General features: G+C 27.3%; 1 protein-coding gene across 16 annotated transcripts in view; it reads left to right on the top strand.

Moving 5' to 3' along the window:
- Nucleotides 1–22,284, top strand: part of LOC129909882 (disintegrin and metalloproteinase domain-containing protein 9) — a 480,905-nt gene extending 458,621 nt beyond the window's left edge. For 7 of the 16 annotated variants that reach the window (XM_055987014.1, XM_055987012.1, XM_055987010.1 and 4 more), the window contains 5 exons: nucleotides 7,526–7,684; nucleotides 11,274–11,338; nucleotides 11,704–12,361; nucleotides 12,557–12,895; nucleotides 17,561–18,485. In XM_055987014.1, the coding sequence (XP_055842989.1) occupies nucleotides 7,526–7,684; nucleotides 11,274–11,338; nucleotides 11,704–12,361; nucleotides 12,557–12,895; nucleotides 17,561–17,921 (1,582 nt within the window). In that variant the 3' untranslated portion in view covers nucleotides 17,922–18,485. Of the gene's footprint in view, nucleotides 1–7,525; nucleotides 7,685–11,273; nucleotides 11,339–11,703; nucleotides 12,362–12,556; nucleotides 12,896–13,276; nucleotides 13,302–17,560; nucleotides 18,486–21,766; nucleotides 21,785–21,850; nucleotides 21,946–22,166 lie in introns of those variants that run through there. The other 9 variants (XM_055987018.1, XM_055987024.1, XR_008771453.1 and 6 more) reach the window with 8 other exon arrangements.
- The last annotated feature ends 216 nt before the right edge of the window (nucleotides 22,285–22,500 follow it).

Here is a 22,500-nt window from a genome sequence, read left to right as displayed (position 1 = left end):
TCAGGATGATTAGTTACAAAACGGTCTTAACTTAGAAATTTATAACTCAATCAATAAGTCTTAAAGTTAACTTTATTGCTCAATTCAAACATTCAGTTTTGAGAAAAACTATTATTTCTTAAAAAAAATTTTGACTTACCGTGATTGTATTTTATTAGCCTTTTTTTTAGCGATTGTCAAATTATGTGGGAAAAAATGACCCCAAGAAAGTTCTTCGCCATGAAATGTTCATATGCATTATCTGACAAAACAACCGATTTTGGACGATCTTCGTGAAATTCATCAGTAAACGAATCACGTTCACAATTGAACTTTTGGCAAAGTTGAAAAATCAACGGAAGTCCGAACTAATCATTGCTCGAAAATGTTCACGAGATAAATCCGTTTTTTAGACAAAATTTTTATGTGACTTTGAAAAATCAAAATACTCGTAGTTTATTTATGACAAAGCATTATTACAAATATTTAATAAGAGAATAACAAAATTTATGAAAATAAATATGGTTGGGTTCAACGATTTGATATGAAGGACGTCATGTTCAGTTTTCAATGAAAAAGAATTAGTCAAAATAAATTTGTTTGTATATGTAAAGAGTTTGGGTAAATCCTTACTTTCTAATTTTAATTTTATAAATTGTTAAACTTTTTTTTTCAAGAATGGCCATTTTAAAAAATATGTGTGATTACTTTTTTTAAAAAATAAATTCAAGTTTTTAACTTTTTTTAACAAATTAAATTATTCTAAAAGTTCCTTTATTTTTTTAGGAATATGAATAATATTGGTATTTTTCTTTACTACAATATTTCAATTTGGCTTGATTTTCACAAAAAGAATTGTGAACAGCTTCAAGTGTGTCAAACAAATGTTTTTGTGTTACACTTTGTGCTCAAAAAGTATGCTTTCAAATTTTACATAAAAAAAAGATTTAAATTTTCATACAAAATCCGAGATTATTAAATAAATCTGTTGTTGTTTGTTTTTAGTAAATGCATTCACTTTCGTAGAAATAATAACCACTTTTCCAAGAAATTTTTATATTTTTGCGGACTAGAATAAAGGTCAGTTTGAAACTGTGATTCTTTTAATGGACTGAGAAATCAATATTCAATTAAAAAATTCTGCGAATACAATCAATTAAGATAGATTTTTGCCTCTGGCAAACTCCTGAAATTATGAATTAAAGTGCTGTGAATATTCAATTTTAATTTCATAAGTCCATCATTTAGTATTTAATTATTCATAAGCTACGAAATTTGACAGTAGAACCATGCAATAAGTTTAATATTCTTTTAAATTGTGTGACTGTTTTTTTCTAGAACAATGTTTCAAAAAAAATATGATTTTTTTTTTTTTCAAAAATACTAAAATACTTGATGAAGTGTTAAAAAAAATAAAAAAAATTTTCAATATAAGAAAATATTACGTATACGTCATAGTGTCCAGTTAAGTTTTTATTCTCATTTATTGACAGCAAAATGTCCAATTCTGGCCAAAGAATGTATCTTTTAATGAAAATTTCAATTAAAAAATATTACGTATACACCACAGTGACCAGTGAAATTCTGTTTTTTTTTTTTTATATAGAAGTTTACAGTAAAATTCTTTGTCGCTGTCAAATAATGAAACTTTTCTTGATTTGATCTTGATTATCTTGACCGTTTAATGACAATTTTCAATATAAGAAAATGTAACGTATACGCCCCAGTGATCGTCCGTACTGAGTTTTTTAAACTTTAAAATAAAATTTTGTATCCTGGACCAATCGATAAAACCCTTTAAACTCGTTTAGTAAAATTACAAATTTTATAATTAGTCATTCCTAGAAATAGTTGTAATCTATTAAAATGGCGAAATAATAAAATTCCTGGAGAGAAGTGTATTAATATGAACGAAACACATAATGCGAATTTCTTTTTAATATTTTTATTTTGTTTAATTTTTTTTTTATTCCCAAGTAGGTACTAATTTGTGTGTGTTTTTTTTTTTTTTAATTTTCAATTGAATGTGTGTGTTATATTAATAATGCAAAACGGACCGGGGAGCTTAACACGGCACGCGTGATTAACTTTTTTGTTTTGTGTGTATTATTTGTTTTCTTTTTTTAATTTTAAAAGTTCTCATATAGATAAAGTAGATTTATATGAAAAAAAATTAATTAATTAAAAAAAAATATTATAAAAGATAAAAGCACTAAATGAATATAAAGAAAAAATATAAAAGAGTAATATAATTCATATTGTAAAATAAAAAAAAACATTTACTATACTGGCTTTGAGTTCGTGCTGGTGCTTTGTACGGGATCACATTGTATTTACACAATACCATTATACAGACATCAAACACAAAGATTGGTTTTGTTTGTGTATTGTGTACACATGACAATATGTAGAACATGGCATATACACAAATATATGTACTATGTACTATATTTGTCATGTGAAAAAACGTCGAACAAGTTATTAAAAAAAAAAAAAAATTCCATTTACTTTCAAAAATTATATCATTTATATATTAAAAATATCTAATATAAAGTTAAGGAAAAAAGAAAAGATTAAGTGAGAGAAAAATTACACTTCATTTTCATCATCATCACAGCATCACACATTGAAACCAGCTCTATTTAACCCTCAGCATAGTCTTCATCATCTTCATCATTTTTCATAAAAAATAAAATCATTTTTGAACATATAATATTATGTTACCATCAATCATTTTTTCATATTGCTAACATTTATTTTTTTTGTATGTATATGTATAAACTGAAGCTATATAGAAATAACCATATGTTTCATCGAAATAGTGACGTTTTATAAATATGTACATAACTACAATTTTTATATGTATATATAAATTTACAACGTCTGTTGGACATATTGAAGGAGCTGGTCTACTGTTATTTTGGTATATGGTTTTTAATTAATATTGCTTGCTAACATGCGTTATGAATTGCATGTTTGTGTGTTAATAAAATAAACAAATTATTATATTTTATTCAAATTGTAAGTCAAAATATATTTTATACGTTAAATAATGGTTTGAAGGTTTTTCGTATCATAAGCCGTCAGAAAAAAAGTTCCTATACAATTAATTTTGTAAGCTTCCTGTGATAAATGACAACTCAATTACAACTATTTTACAAATAAATAAAATACACTCGCATAGTATTAAGTAAATACATATGTAAGTTTAAGTATCCAAAAAGTACAAACAAAAATGAAGAAACATTGCAAGTACTGCCAGTTATTCACCTGTTTCAGCTTAAATTGAACTACATAATTTTAATTTGCTGAAACTGGCCGACTGATATTTTCGTTCTTCGGCACACATCAGCTGATATATCCTAATTTTATTTGAATTTAGGCAGTTATAAATTATTTTAAAGCTTTAATAATTTCAGTTTAAAGTTTTAACTAAAATGTAAAAATTTCAACTGAGGCTTACTTCCTTTGGATAGATTTGATCAGTTTCGAATTATTGGAATATTAGGTAGAAATATCTCGAAAACGCAAGCTGAAAAAATTTTACTTCGCATTCGAGTTCAGCAACCTAAAAAACTTCGGAAAAGTTGATCAAACTTAATAAAACAATACCTTTGTTGCCCAGTGTGAATTAAGGCATTTATAAAATTATGAAACAAATTTGAAAAGAGTCAATAGAAAAAAGACTCTTGTTGACAAGTCAAGTAAAATATTTCTGATTCAAAAACTTAGCTTTTTGGATGTCACACTAAAAAAACTTGTTCAATATTCAGACCTATGATGGTAGCCGATCGGAAAAATATCCGATCGGAGAAAAGTTCCGATCGGAAGATTTTTGTATTCACGGTACCCGAATTTGAAGAGAGAAATTATTCCAATTTTTTTGGTTTTTATATTTTTCGGATAATTTTTCACGTTTAATTTTCTATCGGGAAGAATCGGAAAGAAAAAAAAGCATAAAGCACAACGCGTCTCAAATATTTTGACAGTTCACTGCATAGCATCGCATGTATTTTAAATTTTCAACGCACCTGAGATTTTTTTTCGTACATCTGTCCGATTTTACTGTCGGAAGGGTTAAAATCATATGAAAATTGAAAAATTCGTACAAATCGGATAAAATTTTCTTCCGATCGGCTACCATCATAGGGCTGATTAATAATAACCTATTCAATTCATAAATTCAAGAACAGCTTGGCCTCGAAATATCTTCTTGAACATAAGAAAACTTAAAGTTAAATTCATTTGCAACTCCATCTATTACATATTACAGTAAAAAAAAATACGCATATATGGGAAAATGGGATTGTATTTTTCTCTGATAATGCAAGATGGGGTTGTATGAATTATACATTTTGGTAAAGATAGAGAATGAAATGCCTTTCAAAGTTAAACTTTAAAATTACTATCAAATTGCATTATTAATGCGGATTAGCACTCAAACGAAATATCTTAACAGTAACTCAAGATTTCTTAATTATTCTTTTTCCTGGCGTTTTCTATCAAACGTTATTAGTCATACCAAAATCATTAAGCGATTGCCAACCATTGACAGTGTTCATTTCGAAGAATTGAAATTATTGATTTCTACTGAATTCTAGCAATGTCCTTCAAACAATCATTTTTATCAAAAAAAAAACACTTCTGTGAATCAAAATTTGTATTAGGTATGATTTTCTCATGGATACCATACTCAGGACTGGACCAAATTGAAATGGTTACACACTCGAAGCACTAGCTTTCAAATAAATTAAATTAAAATTAGTTCACGTAGTCGAAAGTTCTGAGGGAACAAAGATTGAAAACAAAAATACAGACGAATTATTGAGAACCTTCTCCTTTTTGGAAGCCAGTTAAAAAGGTTCGAACTTATCAAGAATTTAGGTATTACCAAACATCATTTCTCGCCAAATAAATAAAATATTATTGAGTAAACGATTAATTCTTGCAAAAAAAAAACTTTACAATTCAATATAAAATATTTGGTATATTACATTCATTCAATATTATTGGTTGTATGACAAATGAGAAAGAAGAAACTAATGATATAACTCATTAGATCTGCGTGTCTTGAAATATATACATACTCAAATTGATATACAAAATTGGTAACGTTTTGCAAGGGAGTTAGGAGAGGGAGAAATTTGAAACCTTGGTCAAAAGTGTATAGCTATGGGCTGGTAGCAAGTGAATGTTGAAAACTTTCAAGTTTTATGAGTTTTTTTATTCATACAATAACCATATATTTTGTATTACAAATCTTTCATAAAACTAAGTAACGACTGTTTTTTTTTTATTTTATTTTATTATTGCCAGATAAATTACGATTTTTAGGTTAGAATAGAAATTATCAACTGCTAGAGGCAGGACAACCTCTGCCCGATCAGCTAGTAGGTATATAATAAGATTTTGACATCAAAGATATCGTCTGAACTTTTGAATTTAGATTGACATCCACTTAGCATATCCAAACGTTAATATTTTATAATTTAGAAAAAAAAATATAACTTCTTTTTTTTCTAAGTCTTGTGATTGAAATTATCGAGGGTTGGTTGTATTCACCGCATTGTTCAAATTTGATATAGAGTAGTAGAATTTTTCAGTTTGTATGAATCGATGTTTTCAAATTCTGAGCAATGTTAAAACTTTCTTTCAAATAAGAAAAGGAATTACCTAAATAAGAAACTATCTGCTGATTCTTAGGCGGATTCCCCTTGTTTTTGTTACCGTACTTTTAATGATCCCCTGAGACAATTTCATTATTTTAGAGCAATGCTCTTTTTAAAAGCTCATAATAATTGTGTATTTGGTGTCCTCATCTTTTCCTCTATGAATACAATGAATGTTAATATGGCTTATGTTTCCAAAATGAACCTATTAGGAGATTTTTATATTAGTCTGTCTATATATGGTTTTGTAGAACCAACAATTCCAATAATATAATCCCCCTTTACTGTTCATGCATTACCTGCTTCAACACCAAAGCCTTCAATCTGAAGTATAACTGTGATGAACCTAAGATCTGAAAAATTTAAAAGGGGTTCGTGTTAATGCAATCTTAAGAATTGTTCTGTTGTTTTTGAAGAAATTTGTGAATTTTATTGAAGTTCAATAAATCCAAAGAAATATCTAGACATAAAATAGTAAGTAAATTTGGCATTTTACATTACATTACATTACATATTAAACTAGTCTGAAGATAAATCTCCGGACTAGAAACACTGCAGCTTCGGAATCTAGGTCCATTTTGCTGATACAACACAAGACATTAATACAACACAGAAAGACAAAGAGAGAAAGAACGAGAGAAGAACATACAACACTGAACTACGTGGCACAGAGGAGGAGACATAGTTGAAAATTGTCTCATGTTATCGCACAGGTGGCTTCAGTTAAGCTGGCGATTTAGAAAAAACTTCTGAGCCGACCGCTGGGTTTGAACCCACGATGTCTGGCTCTGAAGTCATCCATCTATTCCTCTGTGCCATGGCCACCTGCAGTGGCATTTTATTCGATTAAAAGTCATTGAAATAGTTTTTATAAAATGAACAAACTTTAAAACTAACTGACCAAATGTGGCTCCTAGCGACATAATAAATTAAGTGATTGTTTCTTAGATATTTGAAAACCCACTTGTACAAAATTCAACTAGCAATGTGTAAATATGTACTGACCTTTTAAATGTTCTATAATTTTCATTTTAAAAAATATATTCTAAACTCTTCACCGTCTTTGAAAACGACTGTCACTAACTGTAGTTCCAATTAAACAATTAACCTCCAAAAACCAATTAAAACGCTATAAATATATTTTTAGACTTTCAATTTAAATATATTAAAATACAAAAAAAATAATTATTGATGAATGTGATCTATCTATCTGTGTAGGTATGCATATTGTGTTGTGTGTGTGTACAAAAGTTTTCCTGTGCTACTGTAAACTTCAACTGTCTATAAATGTATGATCAACTCTTTGCCATTTTGTATCATTATATTGCGTACTTTATGTGTATATTTAATCAAAATAAACAAACAAGCATACTTCATAAATATACATATACGAATTTCTCACTCTATTTTCTATTTTTTCATGTTGACTTATTATAATATAGTAAAATGTTTTCCATTGTATAAAAAAAAAAAAAAAACAATAAAACACATCTAAAACACATCGTTCACATAACAACATTTACACAAAACACTCTAATAACCCATTTATTAATTAAATTAAACAAAAAAAATTAGTCCACAAAATTATTTTTTTTTTTACATTTTGTTTTTTTCAAAAAAAAAAAATAGATACATTTAATTATTTTAACTATTTTCTAAACAAATTCACTTTTATTAAATTTTCATAAAACATTTCTCATCGAAACAAAAACAAAACCAATAAAAAAAAAATTAATTTAACAAAATTGTTTATAAAATCAAACAAAAAAATATAAAAATAAAAATAATTAACAAACAATAAAAAAAAAAAAAAATAATAACTCATAATAACAAACAAAACGAAAAATCAAATGAAAAAACTCCCCGAAATAAATCAGGAGGAAGACTACCACATTGAAGTATGATCCGCCATATTCGAAAAAGCCAATTGTCAAGCCCTACCAAACGGCAGGCAATGCAGCCAATCATCATTCGGTGGAAGAGGTTTCATTGGATGGATCCAGCAAGTTGATGTATCAAAATCAAACCGGATTTAGGTAAGTTTAAGTTATTAAAATATATCTTATCTTCAGAGACTGTTTAAAGTGATATTTTCTAGAATGAAATATAGGAGATACGAATTATCGTTCTGGTAAAATGATCAATCTTATGGATTGCCAACTTCAACTAAATTTTGTGGTGATATTTTCGGATCAAAGCCCCTAAACAAGATTTGGTTTACAGATATGAGAACACAGTGAACAGGCCTATGCATTCAGATAAAAAAATTACAAATTTATTTTTTTAAGATTTTCAAAAACTATCAATGGCGTACCCTTGTCTAAAAAATCGGAATTTTCAAAAATTTTCTCAAAATCTATCGAATGCCACATCAAAAGAAAGGACTCTTTAGACTCTATTCATTACTGAAAACCAAAAGTTTGGCAATCGAAAATATTTTTTTTTTTATTCGGAGGCAGATATTTTCGGATCAAAGTCCCGAAACACGATTTGGTTTACAGATATGAGAATTCAGTGAACAGGCCTATGCATTCAGCTAAAAATTTAAAAATTTATTTTTTTAAGATTTTCGAAAATTATCCAAGGCGTACCCCTTGTCCAAAAATTTGGAATTTTCAAAATTTTCTCAAAATCTATCGAATGAGGCATCAAAAGAAAGGACTCTTTAGACTCTATTCATTACTGCTAACCAAAAGTTTGTAGGAGTTCGGGTTGCTGAATTATTTGCGATCGAAAATATTTTTTTTTTTTTTCATTCGGAAGCAGATATTTTCGGATCAAAGTCCCGAAACAAGATTTGGTTTACAGATATGAGAACACAGTAAACAGGCCTATGCATTCAGATAAAAAAATTAAAAATTTACTTTTTTAAGATTTTCAAAAATTATGCAAGGGGTACGTACCCCTTGTCCAAAAATTCGGAATTTTCAAAAATTTTCTCAAATCTATCGATTGATACATCAAACGAAAGGACGCTTTAGACTCTATTCATTACTGAAAACCAAAAGTTTGTAGGAGTTCGGGTTGCTGAATTATTTGCAATCGAAAATATTTTTTTTTTTATTCGGAGGCAGATATTTTCGGATCAAAGTCCCGAAACAAGTTTTGGAGCTTTAAGAGCTTTCTTAAATTTATTTGTGTTGGCTTTGGATGCTTTTATTTTAATTTAAAATATTTAAAAATTCAAAGCCTTGAAAATGTTTTAAACTTTTTAATTATTTGAAATTCAAAATTTTCTATCAAATCTAGCCTACAGAAACAAGTTGGACAAAAATTTAACTCAAAATGTTTCTTTTAACAAAATAATTATAAATATTGCTATAGTCTGTCCAACAAAAATTGTCAGTCAATAAAGAGCTAATTATTATTAGTCAAAATCATTGCAAAATATTTATAAACTACCTTAGGAATAAATACATAAATTTAAATATTTGATATACGAGTACCGATTTAAAAAGTTAATTTCTTATTAATAACACGGTGTTACAAAAATGAGGTTTTAAAATATACGCGGGCGGAGACCTATCAGGTTTTGTAAAGCTAGTCGCAATGAATACGAAACGGTATTTGAAAATCCCCTAACACCCCCAAAATCTGGAGTTACGGGCAAAAAACGGTTTTTTGGACCTTCACCCATTGAAAAAATTCTAGCTTCGACAATTTTTTACCCATTTTCGATTTTTTTTACAGTTTCTGATAGAAGATAAATATACCTTTTTAACAATGTATAAAACATGTAACTCGGTTAAACCACTTAGAATTTATAAGATGTCAAAGTTCAAAAATTCAATTTTTTTTGTCATTTGCCCAACTTCGGCATCAATTTAAAGTATATGTTTTCAAAACAACATGCTATTTAAAAAATATATTCTAAAACAATATCTATTTCCCAATTGATCGAGGTATTTTTTATGAAAATCACTTCAAAATTGGCTTAGAAAAAAAAATTTTTCAATTTCAACCCAGATACAGAAATTGGAACTTTTAGGTATAGAACAAAAATGTTGTTTCGGCACGTAGTAGGATAAGTTGGGCGCCAGGATTTGATGAAGGGTTTTTATAGAGGAGCTCAATACAAACATTTTTTTTCTTTGGAAGGGGGATCTATCTCCCCCCGTTTAGGTGGGAGGGGCATTTTTCTAAAAAAAAAATTATCAAAATAAAAAAAAATTATTAAAAAACAACGGCAACACTTACAGTAATAAATGATACCATTTCCAAAAGGCAAAATTGTGTATTTGATTCTAATTTTTAAATCAATATAATATTCCCAATAGTTTTTGAAATAATCGATTTCAAAGTCAAAAATAGGAGAAACAAATTTTTTTTAAACTCATTTTATACTATTTTTGTCCAGACTGTGAATTTAGTAAATAAATTACTTAAACAGAAAACTGCCTCAATTAATTCCTTAGCGAACAGTGAAAACTATATTGAAAAATTATTTTATCAGATTTTTCTTTTTTCAAAATATTTTTTGTTTTTATTTGTTTTTATTTTTCAATTTTCTCAAAAACTAGAAGACATAGAAACATATAGTTTTCACTGTTCGATAAGGAATTAATTGAGGCAGTTTTCTGTTTAAGTAATTTATTTACTAAATTCACAGTCTGGACAAAAATAGTATAAAATGAGTTTAAAAAAAATTTGTTTCTCCTATTTTTGACTTTGAAATCGATTATTTCAAAAACTATTGGGAATATTATATTGATTTAAAAATTAGAATCAAATACACAATTTTGCCTTTTGGAAATGGTATCATTTATTACTGTAAGTGTTGCCGTTGTTTTTTAATAATTTTTTTTTATTTTGATAATTTTTTTTTTAGAAAAATGCCCCTCCCACCTAAACGGGGGGAGATAGATCCCCCTTCCAAAGAAAAAAAATGTTTGTATTGAGCTCCTCTATAAAAACCCTTCATCAAATCCTGGCGCCCAACTTATCCTACTACGTGCCGAAACAACATTTTTGTTCTATACCTAAAAGTTCCAATTTCTGTATCTGGGTTGAAATTGAAAAATTTTTTTTTCTAAGCCAATTTTGAAGTGATTTTCATAAAAAATACCTCGATCAATTGGGAAATAGATATTGTTTTAGAATATATTTTTTAAATAGCATGTTGTTTTGAAAACATATACTTTAAATTGATGCCGAAGTTGGGCAAATGACAAAAAAAATTGAATTTTTGAACTTTGACATCTTATAAATTCTAAGTGGTTTAACCGAGTTACATGTTTTATACATTGTTAAAAAGGTATATTTATCGTCTATCAGAAACTGTAAAAAAAATCGAAAATGGGTAAAAAATTGTCGAAGCTAGAATTTTTTCAATGGGTGAAGGTCCAAAAAACCGTTTTTTGCCCGTAACTCCAGATTTTGGGGTGTTAGGGGATTTTCAAATACCGTTTCGTATTCAGTGCGACTAGCTCTACAAAACCTGATAGGTCTCCGCCCGCGTATATTTTGAGTGTTACACCGTGTAATTGTTGTTGGCGCTATCTTAAAAAATCAATTAACTAACATGGAACATAACTTTTAGAATTTAAAACCGTCTCTGCTTTAATTATAATTTGATTTTTAAACTCTTTCATAAAATTGTTACATTATGATTGTTAATTTTTCCAGAGATCACAAGACTCCCCAGGTCAGACGTTTGACTGGAAGCAGCGAAGAAGATCAAGCTCATTCAGGTAATTGACTCAAATTATGTGTATAACTTATAATCATACTAAATGTTTATACCAAGTCTTAAAATGTTTTAATCTATAACAAAATTATAGACTCTATACATTTTATAACCATAGTATGGTAGTTCATAAATGCGTGTTTTTCCCCAAAACTATATAAAAACCAATATTATAATAAGTGTGTGCTTTTGCTTAATCTAACAAATAACTTGTCCTCGATATATAGAATTCATTATCATTGAATTATTTATTGAATAAATATTTATACGTAGTTCGATGGAAAATCATGCATTGAAACGAAAAACCGAATTTCAAAAAAATCAAAAAACACAAAAAACACCTTCCAACTCCTCCCTATGACATTTCAGAAAAAGGCATACTGAAAAAGCACGGCTACGGACTGGTTCTTGGTGACCAAGCCAACAAATGGGAAGACGGTCAATCAGACAATCTGGAATTAATTGCTCAACAAGATGGCACATTAGCAGCAGCAGCGGCATCTGGCGCAGCAGTGTCCGAAGTTGAGCGCACTCTAAAAAGCCTTAATGGCTACCACGAAGACATCTTGGAAGCTCTACGAAATGCAGCTTCACATCGTGGTACTGGCGCTGGGAACACTCCCGTAGGTAGTGGTAGTCTCAGCGAAGAAATGCTGCGCAAAACACTCCAAGAGTGCTCAACGTCACAGCTCAGCTATGGCGAATACAAACGCAGCAGCTCAAAGTCCGGTTCCAAAGAGAACATCTGCGACATTAATCAACCACATACGGTGCTGGTGGAAGGTCCTCAGACCGGTGCGATATTGCACCATCACAGATCGCAGCACCATCTGCCTGAGGAAGATGATGCCCCAGCGACCGGGCCGCTGCGAATAAGAAACCTAGAAGATCTAATTCGACAATTAGAGCATCATTCGGTTAGGCATATGAGCCCTAGTGGCTCCGAGGACAATCGAATGTCCGAAACGGAAGCCGACCGCCATTATAGATTAGATAGTTCCGCTGCTTGTAGTGAATCCTCGCAAGGGTTAGTTAATTTTTTTTGTGTCTACTAATATATACAAATTTTTATTTTTCTTGTTTTAAATGTGTTTGTTTTGTTAATTTTTTTTAATTTTTTTTTTTTTAATTTTTAAATCAACACATAAATCAACCTGCTTAAAAAATTTGATCCTTTTTGATACAAAAAAAAAATACAAAAAAATTAAAAACCATTTTACAGCTCCAACCAACAATTAGCCCAATCACAAAAAACAGCGACCATCCATCCGTCTTACAGCAGAAGCTGTCGCCCGCGCTCCGACGAGGAGAATCGCTTTTATGGAAGGTATAGGCATCCAACAACTAGTAGACATCCTCATCAATCACACTCACCTCATGCTTTTGGCCATCATGCGCATCATTCTCATGCCCATGGCCATGCCACACATGGCCCACATTCATCACATCACTCGTCGCATACGCATCTGCATCAAGATGATGAGGGCATCTACGAGAGTGCCGATCATCATGATAGGACCGTAGATGCCCGGATTGATCGTGAAACTCCCGATAGTGAGAGGTAGGTCCCCTTCAGTCACCAATATCCCGGCTAGTGATACCTTGTAATTAAAATTTAAAATTAAAAAAAAAAAAAAAAAAACTAAGTTTCGTTAACTTTTCTGTTTTTCGTTAAATATTATAATATTTTGTTTATAAATTTAATATTTATGGTGTTTTGTGTTTTTGCATTATGATGGACTCGTTTGCTGAAAGTTCACACGTAAAAACCGTTATTGCTAACGCTCTTTCCAAAAGAATTTTTTACATAAAATAGAATTTAGTTTTTTTTAGTTTTTTTTTTTTTTTCTTAAAACCCTTAGTTGTAAAACCTTGTTTTATGTTTTTTTGTTTTATATTTAGTTTTAATTTTTATAATAAATAATAATAAAATTAAAATTAGTCATATGTAGTGTACCAAGATGTTTTAAGCTTTTGTTTCAAAGTAATAAGGAGAAAAATCAAAACTAATGACGAAAGAAAAAAAAATACGAAAGAAATGTTAATTTTAATGAATAAATATAATAATTAAAAATACTTTGTATGAAAAACAATAATATTATGGAAGAAAGGAGGAAAGAAAAATCAATTAATCAAAATGTTACCAAAATTAAAAAAAAAAACCGAAGAAATAATATGTTGTAACGAAAATTAAAATAAACAAATTAATGAATGTTAATAGTTTTTTTTTTTTTTTTTAAATAGGAATATTGAAGACTTTAAAAAGAAAGAAACATCTATAAAAATACTGTAAATAGGAAGACTTGTTTAAAATATTAAAATTCCTTAGTAACACACAATTATTGTAGTCGTTCGAAAATTCGCTTATAAAACGGTGTAATACTAAATTTTGTATTTAATTTATAAATTGATTTATTTGTGTCGTTTATGAGATATGGAAAACTTTTTTGCCAGTACAACAGAGCCTCAAAATGAATGTAGAAGAACACAAAAGTATAGAAGTGATAGCTGACGAAGAAGTAACCCAAAAGAATTTTCCGTCAAAATGCAAAAGGACTGAGCAAGTTGGAAATCGGAAACTGATGAATTCAAAGTTTATTTCCTTGTTTAACAAATCAAATAGACGGTTAATTAATTTATTAGTAATTAATTAATTAATTTTTACTAAGAAAGTATGAATTAACTTTAATATGGGGTTATGTAAAACAAAATAATTGATAATAATTTTATGAATTAAAATAGATATTTACACATTTTAATTTAATTTCGCCCTTAAGGCTGGGTGGGACTACCACATAAACTGCTCAACATTTATAAATTTGTAGATAACTTTCTCATTTGTATAGATAATTGAATGAATTTTATTATTTAGGCCGTGTGCGAATTGCATTAAAATGTTGGTTACATTTTCTACCACGATTAAATTTTGACATTTGGTTAAAAAAGGGATCAAATTTATTTTTTTGCTGTGCGAATTGGGTTAAAATGTGTTAAAATGGGACTTTTTTTGGCACTAATTTGATTAAAAAATTCGCTTAAGATAAAACCAAATTACCCTCAAAAATGGTTTTTCTTATACCTATTCAATTAATTATTTTTTTTTTTTTAACAAAACCCAGCTGAAAATGTATAAAGTTAAATATTCTAGTATGGAAATGTAAGAAATTCTCAATTTCACATATTTTTTTTATTTGTATCCATAATTTCCCACTTCATTGCGATTAAAAAGATATTTTTAATTCAGTGTTCGAACACTAATTCATGGTTCACCAGGTACCAACAAAATAGAAATATAAAAAATAAAAAACCAACATACATTTCCAATTTTGCAAGATGAATAATAATTTATGAAAGTGCTTTGTATTAATACTTTTACATTTCTTAAAATATCAACGCATTATACAAAAAAAAATAATTTCAAATCTATCTTGATCTTTCTATCTTGAGAAACGTCAAATTTTGACCACAAGTGTCAAATTAAACCCTGCTTCGCAGCTGGATAATTGTTAACCCATTTTATTCTCCACGCTAGTGTCAAAATTTAACCAAATGTCAAATTTTAACCAGTATTTTAACGCAATTCGAACACGGCCGGTTAATAAACAAAGCTAAAAATATTCGACCTTATAATTTCTAAATTTGAGCAATTGTAATTTACAGAGTATACAAAACACGTTGGTCGTTTTTTTAGTACGACCTATTTTTTTTTTTTTTTTTGTTGTGTTTTTATTAGTCAGACTAAGAATTTTATTTTTTACTTGCTCTATAAGGCAAGTATTGGTTTCGTGTCGAAAAAAAAATTTTATGTTTTAATTAAAACCAACATTACGATGATGGAGAATTACAAAAAAGTGGGTCTCGCAATTTCGTCCGTGCGTCTGTACGTCTGTGCGGTTGTGCGTCCATCTGTACACATTTCCACAGCCTAAACGGGTGGACGGATTTTCTTCAAATTTGGTACAGATGATTTTTATGGAATTTTGAAAGTTGTTTTATTTTTGTTTTTTTTATATCTCGCTTCAAAAGTGTACCTCCCATACAAATTTTTCAATTCAAACCAAATAACTCGAAAACGGCAATCAAAGCGATTGCAACAAAACTGCATTTTTAGTTTTTCTCAAAAAAGTCAAAAAAGTGTACCTCCCATACAAATTTTTCAAATTATACCAAAAAAACTCGAAAATGGCTCTAACGATTTTGATTAAACTTTACAAACGTAATATTTAAAGCAATTGCAATAAAACTGCATCTTTATTTTTTTTTTTTTTTTTTTCAAAAAAAGTTAAATAAAAAAACCTTTTATTTTTCATTTAACAAAATTTGGCCCTAAATGTCGACTCTTCCCCAACATCAACAAAATTTCTTTAATTTTATATAGAGGCAGCTCTTAAAATCTACAAGTAAACTAACATAAAAGTGTTTTAAACTGTTGGATTGAGATTGAAACAAACTAAGGAGTAAAGCTGTTTTGAAAAACTAAATCGGAATTGATGTTTATTTTCTTGACCTTGCAATATTTGAACAGTTGTTAAATTCAGTTTCTTCAAAATTCTGCAAATTTAGATTTTCGAAATTCTTTTATTCAAAACCTCTTCATTAAAAATCACAGTTATAAAAATAACACATTTGTAATTATTTCTTGTTGAACAATTTTTATTACATTAATAGAATTTACAGAATTTTGAAATACAGAATTTTTTACGGAATTATAGATTAAAAATTTTATAATAGAGCATTTTAAATATACATAGAACTGAAGAACTGTACGTATTCAATGAAAACAATTTTTTTTAAGTAAAACAAATACCAAAAAGACCAAAAAAGTACCAAAGTAGTAAAACACAATTTTAGACATTTTTGTATGCTATTTCTTGGATTTTTTGTTCAATGCCCACAAACAAATTGGGGGATAATAAAAAGATCTACAACTTTTACCCTTTTTTTTAAATAACCTCAGAAATATTGAGAAAAATGAAAAAATGAGATTTATATGTTTTGGATTTATATCTTTTACAAAAATGCAAAAATTTTTTCCACAGAAATCAAATTATACTTTTCTTATGGCTTTTGACATTCTGAATTTGAATCTAGCACTAGAATGCCTCTAACGTACCGAGTTTTTGAGATATCGAATTTTCCAACCACCCATATGCTAGTAATATATTTTTTTTTTTTTTCAAAAATTATTTTTACTGATCTACAAGCCACTAATTCAATTTCAACGAAGTTTTTATTACAAAAGTTTTTACAATATAGCTTTAATATAAAAAAAAGATAAAATTCTGAAAAAAATTAATTTTGGAATTAAAAAAAAAATTGCTAAAAAATTCCAGCTTTCAATTTTTTTTTTTTTTCAAAAAATTATATATAGATGGGAGGGGCCCCCAAAATAATTTGGATACAGGGCCCCCACAGGGCTAGCAACGCAACTGCATTCTCCATAATCGTAATGTCAATCATTTTTTTTTTGCGAATTAATATTTTAATATAAATGACACACATGTGACAATGTTTAGTTTAATATGTTAAATTTTTGTATAAAAAACTTATGCTGTATTTTTCTTAAATAATATAAAAACATTAAATTTTTTAATATGAAAACATAATGATTTTACATTGTCATTAATGACATAAAAAATACATTTCTGAATTAGTTCTTTTTTTTCGTTTACTTACAAAAAATTACAAAAAAAACTTTTTACTTGGTTCTCCTTATTACTTCAAAAATATTTACATCTTATGTTTGCCAAATTCCTCCCCCCACATTTTCATAATAAACAACAATTATTAGAGTTCATGCTAAAATTTAAAAAAAAAAAAAATTAGTAATTACACACAAAAATACATAACCAACAAAACAAACCATTAAAAAAAAATTACATTACATCCGCTCGTTCGACTATGTTGCATTTAAAAAAAAACGCTTTAAAGGTACTTTTTTATACTTCTGTTTTAAAGCCTGGCTTTATATGTTGCTAACATAAAACATAATTTTTTAATTTAATTTTTTTTTTTAATTCCAACAAAAAACAAAATTATTAAATTGATATATACCAAAAAAGTATCTCAGTTTGATTAATAAGTTTTTTTTTGGTTTATTTTATTTATTTTATATAATTTTTTTTTTTTTTTTTTTTGATTGTTTTCTGGGTTGTTGGTTTGTTTGTTTGTTTCGTTTTATAATTTTTCTTGTATCGTTGTTCCTGTTATGATTATTATTTTCTAGTGATGACTTTATTCAAGCTCAACAACAGTTAGCCCGGTGGGCGAGTGAGGATGTAGTATCCGTCGTGGTATTGGACCATCAACAAGGCACAATGTCGGATTCCCAACAACCCGGCGTCGGACAATTGTCAACGGCCTCAACGAGTTCCGTTATCCACCACCACGGCGAACCATCATCAATGGGGGTAGCCAATGGCTTAAGTGTAAGTCAGAGGGACTTCTACCCCTCACCACCATCGACCGAAACGGAGAGCAGCGGCAGTGTTATTCAGCCACAATTGAGGCGCGCCCACATAGAATCAAATCAAATAGGAGACGGACAATTAATGGAGAATGGACGCTATCCTGAATACAAACACTGATAATAACTGTTTGGGGTCAATATATCCGCCCCCTATTCGTGATTTAACTTAGATATATTTATTTATTTTAAATTAAAACCAAAAACAGAAAAAATAAAAAAACAAAAAACAGATTAACAACAACAACAAAAATAAACATAACAAAACACTATTAAACATACAGTTTTCTAAAATTAAAAAAAAATACATATACACACATATAAAATTATATTGCAAATGAAGAGGAAAAATTAAAAACAGAAAAAAAAATTATGAAACAAAAATAAAAAAAAAAAACAGAAAATGCAATTTAGTTTTAAGGTTAGGCAAATAAAATTTAAAACCTAGATAATATACTTAATTGCACAACACAGTTAATGTTTATAAATATTAAAATTTAAACAGAAAAGGCTATAGATATATTCAAATAACAAAACAAAACAAAAAAAAACAACATGTAAATGTATAGAACTAATTCAAAATTAGCGATTAATTAAATAAAACACCAGAAGAGTTTTATTCTATGGATGAAAAAAAAAAAAAAACATAAAATTAAATTAAAAATTAAAATTAACACAAGCCATATGATATCGACGTATATCGGTAGCACTGGCCAATTTTTTTTACGAAAACCGAAAACATTTAAGAAAAAACAAAAAATAGTGAGAAACAAAATAAATTTAATATAAAGTCAATTTTATATAGAACATTAATGTAATTAAAATTAATAACAAAAAAAAATATAACAAAATAAAATCTAATATTACACGAAGAATTTAAAAAATAAATTCAAAAACAACACCTGTGAAAAGTTAAAAAAACAAAATAAATAATTATTTTAAGAATTATAGGTAAATTATAAAATTAAAAGTAATGATTTTTATTTCTTAACGAAAAAAAAAAACAAAGCCTAAAATGTGTATTACGAATAAAATTAAAAAAAAAAAAAAACAAAAAAAAAATGTTAACAGTAATTTAAAAAAATATAATAATTATTGTGAACCAAATTGGTTCGCCTGTTTTTAAAAAATAAAACAATTATTTTATAAGAAATTAAAAAAAAAAGAAAATTATGTAAATACATATGTTTAGGCTTAGTCTTATACGTAGATAAATCTAACAATTTCCTTTTATTAAATTGAAAAAAAAAAAAAATAAATAAATAATTAAATACATACATAAATTATGTATGTATACAAAAATAATAGAAAACGATCGATTTTAAAAATTTGATCATGTTATATTAAACACGCAGTATTATAACTATGATTACATTAAAAAACAGGTGATGCAGGAATATATTTATTAAACAAAAATTATAGAACAAAAATAAATAGTACGATTAAATAGAACAAAAAAATCATATTCTTTTTAAATGTAAGTAGATGGTGCAGTTTAAGTTGTCCTTACGTATTATTATGATCCTAGTTTAGATACAGCTTAACTAGAGTTTTTTTTATTTTAGCAGTCACTACTAAAAGTCAAAGCACTAAAGCTTGCTGAAGTCCTTATCATCATTCTTAACTACTTTAAATAAAAAAGGTAGAAATAATTTGTAAGATCCCAGAAATGACTGTAGAATTTTTACTTAAGAGTAGTTAATAATAAACTGTGAGAATTTACATACCGCTCAAGAAAATTACATTTAGACATGTCACCAGTATTGAGATCCCAGCCCTTATAGTTTTCTTAACATCAATGACAGGGTATTATATTTGCGTTTTCTTGCGAGTAATTTAACATTATTCATTGATAAAAACGTCCATTAAGTTGATGTTTTACGAAAAACTATTGAAAAGTCGTTTGTATTCCTATTATCATAGTGCAGATTACGGTAGAAGAAGACTTTTGGTTTTGGTAGTCGTCCGCATAACGGCCTGTTACACCAAGGCATGGTCGTACCTTTGAAGTCATGAAATGTACACTAAAAAAAAAACGAAAAAACTGCCAACTTTTTTATTCAAAATGGCGGCTTCAAAATGGCAGACATAATAAGAGTTTAAACTGAATTTTCTTTTTCCAAACAGGATTAAAACTAAAAATACAGCAAAACTTATGTGGGAAAGGTGTTCGGTATTGGATTAGGAGTAATAACTGTTCATATTCAATGAAAAAAATCGAAAATTTTTAAAAGAAAGTCAAGACCTTTGTATAATGACCTTTTTTTTTTTGATTTTTTTGTTTAAATTAGCACAATTTTCACATCTTTCCATCCCACGGAGAAAAAGATAACCTTAAAACAAGCGGATTTCTGCAGGTTTTTTCTCCGTGTAGGAAAGATGTCAAAATTGTGCTAATTTAAACAAAAAAATCTTTTAAGTTTTTTTGAGTAAAGATTGGAAAACGTGAAATAATACAAAAAAAATAAAATGTTCAATAAAACTGAATATTTTTTTCTACTCAAAATATACTCTTCTAATAGATTTTAATATTCTGAGATTGAATGCGAAATCGTAAAAAATCTATGACGTCACGCTCCTAAGATACAAAAAGCTCATCTTGGACATCTGATATCTTAAAAACGTGACGTCATAGTTTTTTTTTTTACTTCGAAATCAAATTTAGAATATTATAAAATGGATTTTGAGCAAAGAAAAAAAAAGTTACATATTTAATACTAAAAAGAACGATTTGAGTAGTGTCATACCGAAATTTTACTGCTGACATTTCAAATATAAATTAAAATACATCCCAAAAAAATTCGATTTTTTTATTTTACTGAGTCGATAGTCTTATTCAAAGCGTAACTTATCTGAAACTAAAATAAAACCTGCCAAAAACTTTTTAAAACTTTCAGAAATATTCCATAGTTTAATTTAAAATCGCACTTACGAGTACAGGGACATAATAATAATTCTATTGTTTTGTTCTTAGAAATGCATTTTCAATTTTTTATTAGTTAAAGAAATATTAAATAAAAAAATGTTTCAATAGTTTTAAACTTTCTACTGTGCCACTACTGAAATTCAAATACATTATAAACCCAAAAAACTAGAAATCGGTTAAAAATGTACATTATTTTAATTTAAAAAAAAAAACATAAAAAAAATTATATAGGTATAGCAAGCAAAACGAAATAAAAACTATTAAGTTTCATAATTTAATTTTGTAAAATATTTAAATGTAAATAGTTAAATTATCAAAATTAGAAAATGTGTACAGATAAAATTATAAACCAAAAAAGAAACCAATAAAAACCAAAGCAAATTCTGTTAATTGTTGTATATCAAAAAAAAAAAAAAAACAAACATGTTCGTTTAAATTGTAAGTTTAGATATTAACAAATAAATGAAAAAAAAAATAAAGAAAATAACACAAATCACAAAACAAAAAAATATCATTAAGTATTGGACAACCAAAACAAAATAGAACTTTATAAAATTTAATAAAAATAAAAGTGTTCCACAAAAATAAACAAAACTACAAACCTGGTTTATTAATTAAATAAAACAAATTTCCATAAACAAACAACAACTACATGCATTTTTTTAAATAAAACAACAAAAAAGATATAAAAATAAACCAAAAAAAAAAAAAAAAACATCATTTTCATTTCAAAGCAAAAAAAACTAACCTATCTATCGACTATCTGTATATAAGACAAAAAAAAAACAAAACAAACTCAAATTCATACTTTTTATACCAAAATTGGATGAAACATAACTATAACAAACCAAAATCATTTCCATTAAAAAAAAAAAAGATAAATGCCAAAATCAAAATGAAAACATCTTCCTCATAAAAATTTCTCATTCATACAGTTAACTTAAAAAAAAAAAAAAACTTAAATTACCTACCAAACAAAAAAAAAATTACGATATCATTTCAAGAAATCAATTGAATAATTTAATGAAATCTTTTTTCAGATTCAATCATCATATCAGGTGATTTTTCGTGTTAAAAAATAATTCATTCTTTTATTTATTTACTTTTTATATTAATTTATTCAGATTTAGGTTAGACAATTGATAGACTCTTGTCTTAGATCTTAAATTAAAGGGAAAAAAAAACCTCAGACACCTTGTGGAGAATAAAAAATTAAAATGTTAGAATATTGTAAAATTTTTTTAATTCATTATTTATTTTTATTTAATTTTTATATAGTCTAAGTTATAATTTTTTTTTTTTTTTTGTTAATTTAAAAATGTTTTTTTCTAATACATTTTTGTAGTTTACATTTTTTTAAGTAACAATTTCAAAAAAAACAACAACTCAAACAAAAAAAGAAATAAAATTCCCTTTTAATTTTCTTTTTTATTGTTTCAGATATTATCGCTAAGTATAATTGAGACAGACTGACTGACGAGAGACACCGTCGTCGTCTTATATCATGATAAATAAAAAAAAATTGAGATGAAGATTAAATAATAAAAAAAAAAAAGAACAGAGAGACAGTGATGTAATGTATAGTAACAAAAAAAAATTATTTGCGTAAATTAAATTTGATTTAATTGAATGACCAGTTGCATGATTTATATATATATTTTTTTTTTTTCTTTAATTTAGATATAAAGAATTTCTATATTAATTGATCTATATATAGTATAACTATATTTTTTTCATATAGCTGCTATTTAGAGCTCAATTTTGTAATGAATTT

This window comes from Episyrphus balteatus, chromosome 2, assembly GCF_945859705.1.
Source record: "Episyrphus balteatus chromosome 2, idEpiBalt1.1, whole genome shotgun sequence".
NCBI classification, from domain to species: domain Eukaryota; kingdom Metazoa; phylum Arthropoda; class Insecta; order Diptera; family Syrphidae; genus Episyrphus; species Episyrphus balteatus.
This window is presented reverse-complemented; position numbering and strand designations above follow the sequence as displayed.